This window comes from Anolis sagrei, chromosome 2 (assembly GCF_037176765.1).
Source record: "Anolis sagrei isolate rAnoSag1 chromosome 2, rAnoSag1.mat, whole genome shotgun sequence".
In the NCBI taxonomy this organism is placed as follows: domain Eukaryota; kingdom Metazoa; phylum Chordata; class Lepidosauria; order Squamata; family Dactyloidae; genus Anolis; species Anolis sagrei.
Window position 1 is genome coordinate 38,437,114 of NC_090022.1, and position 15,349 is coordinate 38,452,462.

At 37.2% G+C, this 15,349-nt stretch overlaps 1 protein-coding gene across 9 annotated transcripts in view; it reads left to right on the plus strand.

Moving 5' to 3' along the window:
- MITF (melanocyte inducing transcription factor) overlaps window positions 1-15,349 on the plus strand; it is a 184,769-nt gene that overhangs the window by 156,008 nt on the left and 13,412 nt on the right. For 4 of the 9 annotated variants that reach the window (XM_060766380.2, XM_060766375.2, XM_060766373.2 and 1 more), the window contains exons 3-6: window positions 3,511-3,738; window positions 6,681-6,767; window positions 10,525-10,629; window positions 14,279-14,396. In XM_060766380.2, the coding sequence (XP_060622363.1) occupies window positions 3,511-3,738; window positions 6,681-6,767; window positions 10,525-10,629; window positions 14,279-14,396 (538 nt within the window). Of the gene's footprint in view, window positions 1-2,130; window positions 2,287-3,510; window positions 3,739-6,680; window positions 6,768-10,524; window positions 10,630-14,278; window positions 14,397-15,349 lie in introns of those variants that run through there. The other 5 variants (XM_060766379.2, XM_060766381.2, XM_060766376.2 and 2 more) reach the window with 3 other exon arrangements.

Here is a 15,349-nt window from a genome sequence, read left to right on the forward strand (position 1 = left end):
CTTTTAATGTGTTCTATTACTCAGCATATGTATGTTTGCAACAAGATTCCTGATGCCTCTTCCTTTTGACAATCCAATATGGACATCCGATGTATAGGGTAAAAGTCTTTCTTATAGAATATTCATCATCACTTTGCTTGAATGGGAGATCAGTGTAATAGTCTGTTAGCTACTAAAATTCTTGATCTTCCATTTCTTTGTGATTTGAATGTATGTTAAATGGGCCCCCGGTGGCGCAGTGGGTTAAAGCACTGAGCTGCTGAGCTTGTTGATTGAAAGGTCGCAGGTTCGATTCCGGGGAGCGGCGTGAGCTTCCGCTGTCAGCCCTAGCTTCTGCCAACCTAACAGTTCAAAAACATGCAGATGTGAGTAGATCAATAGGTACCGCTTCGGCAGGAAGGTAACGGCGCTCCATGCAGTCATGCTGGCCACATGACCTTGGAGGTGTCTACGGACAACGCTGGCTCTTCGGCTTAGAAATGGAGATGAGCACCACACCCCAGAGTCAGACATGACTGGACTTAATGTCAGGGGACTATTTACCTTTAAATGTTTCTGGTCTGTGGGATGTTGTTTTCCAATTAACTGATTGTTAATTGTTTAATTGCTGCTATATTGTTTTTATTCTACTGTTATGTTGATGCCGGCATCGAATTGTGCCTTTGTAAGCTGCCCTGATGGTTGCAGCTATTTTTATTATTTCTGTGTGGTATGTCAAGAAACCTGAGAATCTTATAATAAATAATACAACAGAGTGAGATACTATGTGCCCCTCCAAATGCCCCATCCTCCCAGCATAATCCATCAGCATAATCCATGGCTTATAGATCTAGTGGGTTGTATTTCAACAAGATGTAGAGATCCATGTGTTCACCATCCCAAGTCTGCAGCAACTTTCAGTAATTCTCCAGAATTTCAGCTATTAGATGTATGAGAGAATTAACCTGGGGGCTCTTTAAATAAAATTTAAGTTCTTTCACACAGTTATTCCCCTTTCACACAGTTATTCCTAGATGTTAGTGTTCGATCTAAGGTGACACCGAGATATTTAGGGTGGGAACAGTGTTCAAGCTCTTGGCCTTCCCAGGTAACTTTCAATTTCCTGTTAGCTTCACAGTTCCGTAGGTAGAAAACAGACACTTGTGTTTTGTCAGGGTTAGACTTCAGCTGGAGAGATCTTACAGGGCATTAGTAAGTTGGATTTCTACTGTTTCAAAGTCTTTTGCTTGTGTTGTTAGGCCAAGGGCATCAGCATATATAAAGCTCTTTGTGAGTGGTGGCTGTGGTTGATTATTAGGAAAGAATGGTGAAAGAATGCTGCCTTGGTGTAAATCATTATTTTGCCTCCTCCATCTAATTTTCCTGCCTTGAAACTCCACATAGAAGCTATGGTTTTCTAGGAGAGTCTGGACAGTTTTTGTAAAATCATAGTCCTGGGTAATATGGTAGACTTTCTGCAGCAGTTTCCTAAGTTTCCTATGTTGCACCGTGTCGTAGGCTGCCGTAAGGTCAACAAAAACTGTTCCAGTAATGCAACCTTTTTCGATTTATATCCTTCCTTGATGTACTCTGCCATGATTAGTTGCCGGGATTGTGGGTGTTGTATTCCAGAAATTCACTTTCCTTTATCAATATATTTCTTTAGAATTTTATCTTCAGAGGAATGTAGTCATGTTTTGAATTCAATATGGAGGCTCTACCAATACCATCCTCACAGGAGGATGCAGGATTGCCTAACAGTAGCGTGCATGGAAAAGAAATTGCCTAGCAATTTTTCTGCAATGCCGTCTTAGCAGCGGACATAAAACTAGTAAGGCTACTGCTAAAGAAAAATTCCATTGTCTGCTAGTATGACTGGAACGAAAGCTGAATAGTGACTTGGCCTTAAGCAAACTATCAATCTGACTTTGATAACCCATCACTATAAAGGGCTCCTTTATGTTTATGAAAAAGCACGACGTCAAAGCCATGGAAAAAAAGCCTCTTAGTACCAAAATTTTAAGGCTAAACTTACATTGCATCCAAAAAAGGGGAAAAAAGAAAAAAAAGAAAGAAAACCCTCTGTGTGAACAGTTTGTTTCTCTACATGCATAACTAATTAGTTTAGGTTATTATAAGCCTGAGCTGTTATAGCCAAGTTGCTTGTGCCATTTTGAGGGAAACTTGTTCATGGTGCTTAAACCGGAGTAGCAGAAAAATAAAAGGAAGTCTGCCAAACTGGTTGTCTGGTCTTGCTAAGAATATATAAATGTCATGCTGGAAATGCTTGAGTATAATCACTACCAGGTGAGTTACCTTTTTTTAAAAAAAAATGCATTTGATGATAATACTGCTTCCATGGTGAATGCCCAATGTAGCTAGGGGCACATATTCACATGCATTACTGCAAAATTTACTGCAGAATAGTAAAGGATGTGTACAAGAAATTATTTTTCCTTCTTAGTTATTGTAGACATAGGTAGAGGATAGGATTTAGAATTAAATAGAATTTAGTTATGAACCGATTCTTTCTCTAATACTGTTTCACTTTATTATATAGTTGAATGGGAATAGAATTGAATAAAATACACTCAGAGTGTTGAAATATGTAGTTGTGAATCATGAGTACATACACTTAAACACTGCATATGGTGGAGTTTTGTCTCTACCCCCCCCCCCCCCCCATTTTATTTTTTAATGTTCAACATATAGAAAGGTAAAGACTTAGCCACTTGTATTCTTCATCAACATCATTTTTAATTTTTTAAAGTTTTTTATTTTTCTCATACATTTTTGCTTAATTTTGTACCATTGTGTTTTTAATTTTATGCCACAGTGGGGGGAAATCTCTGAGAAAAACCCTTTACAGCTGCAAAGGAAACAACACCATTTTATGTGCCTTTCTTAAGCATACTGTTATTTCTTGCACACTTTGTCAAGTTTATGTCACTTCTAGGGTTTTTTTATGGGGGAAATGTGTAATATCTAGTCTATGTAATTAATCTTTAACATTTATTACCCTGAAAACAGATTTTGTAACACCTTTAAGAGAAAGGAGTTGGTTGCATAGACATATGCCTCTTTTGTCAAAAGCCTGGAGACTTAAGTTTACAAAAGGCTATGCTACTGTTTTCTTTCTTTCTTTCTTTCTTTCTTTCTTTCAAGGGTGCTACAAGATCCCTTTGCGTAGTGATCCAGAGTATCATGGAAATATTTTTGAAATTATTTCCCTGTTACTTAGTTCTGATACATTCCTGTTATTTCAAAATTATTCATTTTGAATATTTGGGCTGTTTAGGCTAACCTGGAATGGTTTTTTTTTGGGGGGAAAGAGAAATATGTTAATTTCTATTTACATTTACAATGTTTTAACATCACTGCATCTGAATGAATTGTTTACACATGCATTTTCTTTTCTATTAAAACCAGTATTAGATAAATCTTTAAAACTTTCCTGTAACCAGAGTCTGCAGAAATGCTGAATTCACACATGCTGACTAGATACGGCTACTTTTCTTTATGTGTTCGCAGGTGCAAACTCACCTGGAAAACCCTACCAAGTATCACATCCAACAAGCTCAACGGCAACAAGTCAAACAATACCTCTCCACAACGTTAGGTAACAAGCACACCAACCAGGCGCTAAGTTTACCATGCCCAAACCAGCCAGGTGAACATGTTATGCCTCCAGGCACAGGAAGCAGCGCACCCAACAGCCCCATGGCCATGCTTACGCTCAACTCCAACTGTGAAAAAGAGGTAAGACCAAATCTGGCATTTTGTGCTATTGGTTTTTAAAAGGTGAATGGTCTCCCCCATAACCGCAGAAAACTAATGCACAAGTTTGTGCTTATCCTGTAACAGACTAGTTATATACTACTTGTTTTTAAAAAAGAAGGGCAACAATGGCCATATGTTTGGATATTTCGATACGAAATGTGTGCATGGCTTAACACAACAAAAATCAACCCATTTCCTTTCATTCAGTATAGTTAAAACATTTTCTGTTTTTCTGTTAGTATGCGCAGCAGGATAGATGCAATTGACCTTTTAGATACAAAGGCATATTTGTTTCCATCCCATACTTTCTGGGAAAATGTTAGCATGGGTTAGTGTGGATTTAGGTGGCAAATGTTTCCACCACACACTTAGATTTTGCCGTTGGTGTGCCATGGAGCAGAAAAAGCCACTATAACCTGCTAGATTATGGCACTTTAAAGCCGTTTCCTGTTTTCTACAGATATGTAGTAGCCTTCCTCTGTCCGTGGTCTTATAGGGGCTGGCAAACAGGGATAACATAGGTTTCACACTGCTGCCTCAATTTATAGCTTTATTCCAAGATTATCTTTGATCCATGATGTTATCAGCCCTCTTTGTTAAGCAGTGTCTAGAGCAGGGAAGATCACCACCATAGTGGAAGATAGTTTTGTGGCACAAAGAAGTGCTTGTAGTTTTGCAATCAAATCATAATGCAGTCTTTTTACAAAGTCCCCTTCACTAGTGTAGATAGTGTATAAATATGATTATAGTAATACAATAAAAGCTATTTATATGGTGGCTATATCTTTGATTTTTCAAATCACCATGGAATCGTATTATAATGAAGAGCACTCATTTAAAAATAAACCAATACATAAACTTCATTTTCCCTATTTCTCCTGAATGTAATGATACATATTCACTGAACTATATATGTAATGTTATGGTAGCATTTTTTCTGTCCAGCTTCTCCATACCAGTCAAAATGTTTCAAATGCCTGTAATACCTTCACTAAGTAAACCCTTCTTCCTAGGAATAATGTTCCAATACTCTTAATCATATTAGTAGGCTTTTTCTGTTCTGTGTGATCCTTTTTGAGATGCATTGCTCTGAAATGTACAGTTATTCTATATGTAACAGTGCCTTAGAGTTTACATACACACATACCTTATAATACCTTATAATAGCTGACTTGAAGTTCGTTTCGCATCTTTATCTGAATCATCCTTAGCAGGGCATTTACCATGTTCAAGTTAACTAAGTAGGAGTTCACACTTTCATATTTCAAACAATACACTCCGTTATATGATTTCTTCTTATCTGTCAAATCTATTATGTAGCTTGTAAAACGGGAAAAATCATAGTTGTAAAGAAGAATAGTCAATATAACAATTTCTTATTATGCAAAACCATGGTGTCACAATTATGAAATAAGTCCTGATCCACACATCTCAAATAAGAAAGGTAGACCAAAAAAGGGATGCAGAAAAGGCCAACAAAAGGGCTGGAGAAACTATCCAATGCTTAAAGGCTAAAGCATGTTTCTAGCTTAGGGGAAAATGACTATATGGGAGGGTGAATTGAGGACATAGTAGAGAATAATAGGACTGTGTATACACAGTGTAGGACAAGACTAAGAGGAATATTTGTTTGCTCAGCCTTAACATTATAACTTAACACTGATTAGTAGTAGATTTAGAATAGATGTTGGCAGAGATAGAAAAGGTATTAGAAAATTTGGTGTGTTAATTGTTTAAAAACTTAAAATCTGACTATTATGTGAAGTTGCTGCTTAAGTTACAAACTTGCTTGAAAAGCCTTATCAGAATAAATCTGGAAATATCATCTGTGATTTTACTCCCCAACACCCTAATCCACATATTTTTTAATTTCGACTTCGTATGAAATTCAGTGTTTCTACAACATATTCCTCCAATTTGTAGTAATATAAAGGAGTTACTGGTTTAAATAATATGAGCCATTTATCATGCTTAGAAATGAGGGGGAGATCAATTATTAAGCCCTTAATGCAACTCATCCCATTATTGAGTATGTGGTTTGAATCTTGAGATCTAAACGTTGTAACTCCCTAAACTTGAGGGACTATCGGTTTTTCTGCGCTCCAGGAGAACTATGCTTCGGATAAACTGTCCTTATTTAACTACATAATAAATTAATTGAAACATTAAATTAATGCTAAAATTCCTGGCCACTCAGTTACATTAAAAGTTTTCTTTGGCTAGATAATGTCTATTGGTTTAAATTTGTTTCTGTTACTACTTTTGAGGCAGATAAAAGAAATGCTGTTTGAGAGAAGGTGTATCTATTGTAATTTAAGTGGAAAGTGAAGAAAGAGCTTTTCTTAGCATTCCACAAGCAGTAGAAGAACACTCACTGCAAATAAAGTCCTGTCAGAATAATGCATTAATGAGCAGTAAAAACACTTGTGCAATGGATCATACAACTGGGATCAAAGCATTAGATCTGATAATATCTCCAGTATGAGAACTGAGTGTCCATAGAGAGAGGAATCTTTGTGACACCATGGTAATTGATTTGCAAAATTCATCTTCTCCCAGATGGGGCAATAACCACTTGCACAGATGGCTTTCGAAGGGAATTAGATACACACATGGATAAGTCTCTCAGTGACGAATAGTCTTAATGGTTGCATGAAACCTAAATTGATGAGCATTACTATTGGTTTTAGATTCTTTGCACTGTTTTAGAGGGAACGATCGAGGACTAGGAGGACCATTGCAAATCTCTTTTAAAATGAATGCTTTTGTCCAGAAGTAGTGTGTGTATGTGTGAGTGAATGCCCTTGAGGTGCCACTTAATATAGATACAGATATAAATTTGTGGAAAGACCCAAAACCATGAAATAGTACTCCATGCTTTGCTTCCTTTTCCCCCTATTTTCTCTTTTTTGTATTTACAGGGCTTTTATAAATTTGAAGAGCAAAACAACCGTGCAGAAAGTGAATGTCAAACTCTGAATACGCATTCTAGAGCATCATGCATGCAGGTAAAGACAGATGACATTAGAATAGAAGAAAGATTGGGACTTCTGCTTTTGAATTTAGTTTTGTTAGGAGAATCTGTTTAATCTTCATGCATTCACAGACAGCCATAGAATACTCCTGAGGCCGTTTCACACACAAGATTTTTAATATGTACATTTGAAAATGTAAAATGTGATTATTTGAACTCAACATTCGGAAATATCTGTCTCATCTGTGATATTCTTACTGGAGAACTGACTGGAGCTACCTGTCAGATTTATACTACATTGCAATTGCATTTCTGGGATAGACACAATCTTCAGTCCATTTGCCATTCCCATGTAGCAATTAAATCAATCACCTAATGGCAAATCAACTCTTAGTTAAATCCAGTGGGTCTACTTTAGTGCAGAATATTTATGGCAGTTAAGCCATAGTCTTTGAAATGTGGTTTCCCCTTTTCTGTATTCAGTGCCACATGAATTGCAATCCACGTGAATGTTGGTGAGGTTTGACAATAACAAAGTGTAAACTATAATCATCTGAGAGAATAATTGGTATTTCTAGGTAGAATTTTATATAATGGAAAAGTCGTTGATTCACTGAAAATGCCATATATGTTGCTATTCCTACATAAAGGTATTCTATATAACTATATTTAGTTATATTATCTTCACTTGTATGTATTATATTATATTCATCATCATATCATAAATATATTATATATTAAAGAGTCTTTGACTATGACTCTGGAGACCACAGTTCAATTCCCTGCTCTGCCATGGAAGCCACTGGGTTATCTCAGGTGAAGTTCTCAACCTCATCAGGTGGCCGGCAGTGCTATGATTCATATAGAGGTGTGGGGAATCCAGTGCCCAATGCCCCACAACACCCGGATCCAAGTGAGGATGATCACGTGGGGAGAAGTATGAGTGTGTGTGGTGCATGTGGCTTCCCCTCATAGACTGTATAGCAACATCCACAGAGCCGACACAGCATCGTGTGATGGAAGCTGGCTGGCTCCGTGGGTGACCTAGGCTAAAATCAGTGCATGGTGCCAATGTTAACCCTTTGTGATGAGGTGGTTAGATTTTCAGCCCCAAAAAGGTGATTGGATTCCCTTAGGGTCACCAAGAGTCAAAATGACCTAAAGTGTCACAACAACAAATATATTATTACATTATTTTATATCATATTTATGTGTGTCTGTCTGCCACACACATAGCATTGTTTTGAGCTGAAACTGGCTATAATTGCCAGCTTCCTCAGGACATAATTTATTACAAAAACCTGATAGATATAACTATTTTAAAAATGGGTTTTATGGGTAGTAGATAAGGCAAAAAGTTATCTCTGTCAGAGAAAATATTCTGCATAATGTGGAAGAAAAGAGCCCCTAAACATATTCTCTGCAGATATCTACTGTTAACAGTCCTATTCTCTATGTGGGACTGAACAATGTTACAGAGTTAGGGATGCACCTCTCCCAGGTGAGTCCTCACCAGATGGCTTCCCAAGATTTTTTTATAATGGCAATACCATCATGAAAATAGCTTTCCTAATACCGTGTAAATGGTACAATCAGATTCCTAAAGGAAACTTTATTTCCTGCTCCTTTCTCAACTTTTGGGTTTGGTTTTTTTTACCCACAAACTGCCAATGTAAGGCAGTACTATCTAGCAGGGCTTACTGTATAAAGAAATAACCATTTATCTATTGGGAATTTTTGTCCATTGTGCTAACAGTTTTATTAATTGATTGATTGATAGGTCGTATTTGTCCCAGAATAGGATCCAAGGTGGCTTCCGTTAAATAGAAAGAAAATACACTGGGCCTCTAGTCTCATCAGGAGTTTAATTTCAGGATCCCCTCATAGATACCCAAATCCATGTTCAAGTCTCATATATACAATGATGCAGTAAAATAGTGTCCCTTATTTAAAATGACAAAATTCTTTGCTTTTTAAAGAATTTTTGAAAATTATTTTCATATCCTTCCTCATTAAATCCATGAATATAGAGGGCCATTTAATTCAAAACTAATACAGATAGTCCCCAAGTTACAAACAATATACATTCTATAAGTTTGTTCTTAAGTTGAATTTTTATGTCAATTGGTATAGGTATGTGTATTGACAGCCCCCAAGTTATGAACAAGATAAGTTCTGTAGGTTTGTTCTTAAGTTGAATTTGTTTGTAAGTCAAAACAGGTTCATTTTTTTCAGTGTAACTCCAGCCCAAAATATATCCTTTTTTAGCTTTGGAAATCATTGGAAAGGGTTGAAAGCCTTGTAGTGTTTGTTTCAGTGCCCCTATTCAGAAGATTTCACCTAACTTTCTATCCCTGTGAGAATTGGATTTTGAAAAAATGGCTTGTTGTCGAAACAAGAATTGGTGATAAAGCTTCAGTTGAGACACATTTTTCCTGTGCTAATAACGCTTCCAGGAATGAATTTCCTTTCCCAGCCATAGATTTCTCTCACTTCTGGTTGTTTCACACCTATTCTTAACTATGAGTCATTTGTAAGTCAGATGTTTGTAACTCAGAGACTACCTGTATATATAAAACTAATACAAAAGAGTTTCTTGCAGCAGCAGAAATTACAAAAATTACCTATCACTTCCTTCAAGAATAAATGTAATGATGAATTGCATTCCTAATGGCTGGTTACTGTTGCTGCTGGCGGCAAAGATTTAAAAAATATATAATTCTAAATTTTATCTTGTTTGTTTAGATTCTTATTTTGTTTTGGTTTTTTTGTTTTGTTTTGTTTTTCAATATTAGTAGTGAATTTGTAAATTTGCTATGTTATTTTTTAAGTTTTGCTAATGTGTCATTATTTTCTTTGTTTGTTTTTGGGATTCAACTGGGGTGGTTATTTTGTCCTTGTTCAGTTTCATTTTGAAATTGAATGTTTGCCAATATTTGTTGTATACCACCTTGAGTCCACTTGGGAAGATAGGGCAGAATATAAATAAAGATTTATTATTATTATTATTATTATTATTATTATTATTATTATATATAAATATCCACTCAGCTTATAGTTTTCAAAATTGAATTAATGAACCTTTTTCTCTTTTATACTGTTATGGCTGACGTTAAAATTTGAAAAGTTGTTTTGGGGGATGAGAATGTTGAGACTCCCAGCCTTGCTGACTCATAGATTCTGGGAGTTATCATGAGATCTCTGGCTGTAGTGAATATCTGTAATGCTCCTACAAAGGCTTTTTGCTCAATGTAAAAAATTACTAACACGTTTTCTGGAAAAATGTGCAGATCCCCTTTCCTTCTTCTTCCAACTACATAATGCTCGAAATAGCTCCGTAGCTCCATCTAGAATTAGTAAAGTAGTTGGAAAAATTGCTGCTGGGTATTACCTGTATTAATTTTTACCAAAGATGGGGAAAAAACAAACTGTGAGTCCTTTGAAGACCTCCCCCAAGAAAAGCCCCATGGACCTCATCTTTTTTTTCTTTGAGGCATCTCTCCCACCCAGCTCTAGATCACCACAAAGCACAATGATTTGTTTTACCCAAGACTTTTATATACCTAGCTAATTAATCCTCTCTAGAAATCGGCCACAGAACCAATTGTTCAGAAACAAAGTCAGTAGCGATGATGACATGTTAGGTGTCCCAGTGCAGCTTCTGGGAGGGATCACGGAATGCAGTAGCCCATCCTGATTTATGCTATTGAAAGTGTTTCCTCTCTTTATTTATGCAGTTTCCATTTCAATTCAGTTTACATTTTTTTGCATGTTTTACCTTCCTATTACAGATGGATGATGTAATTGATGACATAATAAGTTTGGAATCAAGTTACAATGAAGAAATCTTTGGTTTAATGGATCCTGCACTACAAATGGCAAACACGGTACTCAAGGTTTATAATCTTTTCATTTATTGCTGTTTGGCTTGCAAATGTTGTAGATGACATTAGATATATGATGTTTGTGCGTGTGTGTATTCATTCTAGTATGTACACCAATCTGAAGGCCTAGAGGGAGAAAGAAGAAAATGCAGAAAAACTGTAGTGTTTTTTAAAAACATTGGAAAAATTGAAAACTAGAGGAGAAAAATGAATGGTAGAATTGTTAAGAATGTAGAAACAAAGCAATTAAGAAAAGATGTTCTTATATTTACTTTTAGAAAAAGTGTTTCTAAATTCAAAGACTTCTATGTAAATCAGCTTCCACTCTCTGTTCATTTCAATTCCAGGTCTCTAGAGACATAGTGCTATGCCCAAATGACTACACCAGTACATAGTCCCGTCTTGAGTGAAAATTATTCTGGACAGTTATTAATAATTGCACCCAGCTTTACCTGACTTTGGCTTTATTGTTCATTTTCCCAGTTTTATTTTTCTATTTAGTAGAACTTGGGTTATCTCTTTGCCAAAGGTTCTTAATGCTGAGAGGTTGAGCACTCCCTTCCTGAAATCTACATATTCCTTTCATCTTGTCATTTGTCATGTGTATTAGTACTGCCTCTGGGTTTTGATGGTACTAAACATTAAAGATGCCTAGGATGCCTACTAGGATGCATGCCCAGCAACATCAGGGTTAACATCGTAAGAGCTATTTATTTCATATACTTGTACCCCGCTCTTCTCACCCCTGAGGGGGGACTCAGGGCAGCCTCACAGCAAACACCATTCGGTGCCATCATAATGATAAGAACAACCAAGAAATTCCTTAAACAAAACATTAAATAAACAGCTGTTAAAACATGCTAATTAAAATCCAGGTCCGGGTCAATTCATTGTCACTTCAAAATTGCTTATGTCTTCTTCATACAAGCTGCTGTACAGTGGTCAAATGCAAGGTCCCACAGCCAAGTCTTGAGTTTCCTTCTAAAGGACAGGAGGAAGGTGGCCAGTCTGATGTCTTTGGGGAGGAAATTCCAGAGATGGGGAGCCACTGTTGAGAAGGCCCTGTCTCTTGTCTCCACCAATCGCGTTTGCGATGGCGGTGGGATCAAGAGCAGGTTGCTGTTGCATCAAACTTCCTTATTGAAATATTGTTGAATACAGTGGTTCAGCTCCAAAAACGTCAGGAGAGAATGCCTCTAGAACATGGACCCGAAAAAACCTACAACAACCCAATAAAACATTTCAGTTGTTGTTTTTATTGATAGTTAATTATATTTTAAACTTTTGTACTATGTCAACTTTTTAGCTGTATGTTTCAACCCCTTTGAGCCATTTGAGTCATAGACTGAGCAGGCAATGAGAGCAACAGTTTATGAGACTTGCAACATGGCTGAATACAAATAGCATTTTGCCAAACCAAGGTGTAGGGATGAAAAATGGCCTTGTTGTGTGCATTTTCATGTTTAACTTTTGGAGTGGTAAAATGTACTAACTGCTAAATGGATTAAAGGGAAAATCCCAACAGAGGAAGCAGGCTGCATGCAACCTATAAATAGTTCTCCAAAGGGAACAAAGACGCTGTTGTACTTTAAAGGATTAGACCCTGCTTGCCTTGTTGAAAACAGTGCTCGGCTTCTATTCAAATATCTATGAAGAACATTAAATTGTCATTTCTACAAGGAGCAATAAACTTGATGCTATAAATTTCCACATTGATTTAGGTTAGGTCACATGTGAGAGGTGTTTAATCTGCCCTGCATACATATCATCGGCACTATTTAGTTCTTGTTGTCAGCATTTCATAGTCTCTATTTTTGTTGGGTTCATTGGTTGAGTTTGCATTTAACAACTGAGCATTTTGGGTTTTCATTGTGTAGAATATTTGTAATCTAATTTTTTAAAAAACAATAGGCCCATTACCTATTATTTCCTCCTCTCCCTACTTTTCTTTTCCTCTTCCTTATTTCTCAGGCTGCTTATTATATTTTCTAAATCTGAACACATTAACTTTGTTTCTTGAAATTTTGTAGAACAGTTCTAACCACATATATTAATGAGTATGGAGCCAAATATGCCCAATCTCACTCGATTTTGAAATCTAAGCAGCGATGGGATTTGTAGTCCTTAGATAGAAGACCATCCTGGTATTACCAGGTGCTGGAGGTTTTAAATAGCCTAAATACCCCAGGATCCCCAGATTCTCTCTAATCTGGAAGACTCAGCAGGTTCCCTTCCACAGAGCCCTATATCCCAGAATATCAAGGCAAAAAATCCCACATTACCTGAGTGTGGACTCAGATAACCCAGTTCAAAGCAGATATTGTGGGATTGTTTTGCCTTGATATTCTGGAATGTGGAAGGGCCCTCAGTTAGTACACGGATGGGAGACTGCCAGGTGCTGAAGGTAATATTTCAGAGGAAGAAACATGCTGCCCATAGACTGTTCTCTCCCCGCTATCCTAGACCCAAATTAAATTTCAGATAAGTTTTTGGGAAGGGCATTCTTAGCATATGGCAAGGTCAAAGGTAATAGGATGTGTTCCCTATGAATGATGGCATATTTTGACTGAAAGCTCTTACTGTCAATGGCTACAGCTCAGGAGGGGCATTTCATCTTTTTAGAACGGTACGTTATTGTAATAATTATATTAGGACTTATGACAAACAGACTTCCATACTTGTCCAAAAGCTGAGAATCCAAGATGGCATTGCACACAAGAGAAAACCAAGTGAGTAGGAAGTGAGCCTTGTGCCCACTCAGCTTCTGTTGGAGGCTGATGATAGATAGATAGATAGATAGATAGATAGATAGATAGATAGATAGATAGATAGATCGATCGATAGATCGATAGATAGATAGATCGATAGGCAGGCAGGCAGGCAGGCAGGCAGGCAAACAGACCTGTCACTTTTACTTGAGGCCAGAAATCTAAAGGATCCATCTTAAGGTCCTTTTGCTTGCATTTGGAACCATTTGCTATTTCTGAGCATTCTTTATTGTTATGTATCATTTCTGAATTATGGTGGCACTGAGGGAGCCCCCGGTGACGCAGTGGGTTAAAGCACTGAGCTGCTGAGCTTGTTGATTGAAAGGTCGCAGGTTCGATTCCGGGGAGCGGCGTGAGCTACTGCTGTCAGCCCTAGCTTCTGCCGACCTAGCAGTTCGAAAACATGCAAATGTGAGTAGATCAATAGGTACCGCTCTGGCGGGAAAGTAACGGCGCTCCATGCAGTCATGCCGGCCACATGACCTTGGAGGTGTCTACAGACAACGCTGGCTCTTCGGCTTAGAAATGGAGATGAGCACCACACCCCAGAGTCAGACATGACTGGACTTAATGTCAGGGGACTACCTTTACCTTTACCTAAGGGAAATTTATCATGAGGTTTTCTAAATAGGGTTCATTCAAAGTGGGGTTTCCTGTTGCCTTCTTCTGAGGCTGAGTGTGATTTGCTCAGGTCAAGTGGTGCGTATCTGTGTTTGAGCAGAGATTCAAACCTTGGACTTTAGAATAATGCTCAAACTTTCTCCATATTAGTGTACCATTGTAGTGCTGCATTTATGAAAAAAAATGTGAAAATACAGTGTGTGATAAAATACCTTACAACTTTATTGCTTTGGCTTTCCATCTCAATCCTGTATCTTGTTGTCCTTTTGCAGTTACCTGTATCTGGCAATCTTGTAGATCTATATAGCAACCAAGGCATGCCTCCCCCGGGCCTCAATATCAGCAACTCGTGTCCTGCTAACCTTCCTCATGTAAAAAGGGAACTTACAGGTAAATGAGATTTTTAAAAAATGTATTTTGCTTAAAAATACTAGTAAGATATGAGACCCTGCTAGCTCTAATACAGTCTTAAAATAGTTGATGGTGTGTGTGTTTCTTTACAATAGAATATTGTTGTAAGCAAGCCCATTAAAGACAGCAGCTTTGTTTGCTGCTATGTATGCATATCCTAAAACAGAAAATCTTATAGCCCAGGAAAGATGTCACCACAATTATATACCTAAATATAAACAGAAATCACAAAATTACGAAAAATGATTAAAAAAGGTTAACTATCAATATAATTATTCATTTATACTGGCAATCGGGGGGGGGGGTGTAAGAAATTACAAAAAAAAAAAAGAAAATTTATTTTATTTTTTTCTGCGAATGTTGGCCTTTTTTTCCTTTCACAATTGTTTTATAAATGAGTTCATCTACAGAAGAGCCATAACTGATGGGAAGAATACAGTATATACTTTGCATACATAAGCTCCAGGATTCATTTGACATTTCCGTGAATGAGTGGAAATCTGAAAACCAGAGGAGTCACATCCTGTCAGTATAAAGCAGCCCCCCGCCCCATTTTATTTATTTATTTACTATATTTATACCCTGCTTTTCTCACCCTGAAGGGTGGTGCCTTATAGATGTTGGGATTACACCTCTCATAATGCCTGCTCATTGCTAATGCTGTCCAGTTGGGAGTTGTACTCCAAAATACCTGATAGGCATCAAAGAGAGTGGGGCTGATGTAGGCAAAACCAAGTTGGATAGTTTAGAGCAGAGAAAATACCTCTTATAAAGACAAAATACATTACAATTTTTTGGAAAGAACATGGAGCTAAATTCTAATTTTGATTGATCAAGTCAGCCTTTTGTTTGTTTGGTTGGTTTGTTGGGTGTTTTTCAGTGATGGGCCATACCCCTAAGCAGTTCACATAAGTGTACTCTGAAAATAAACT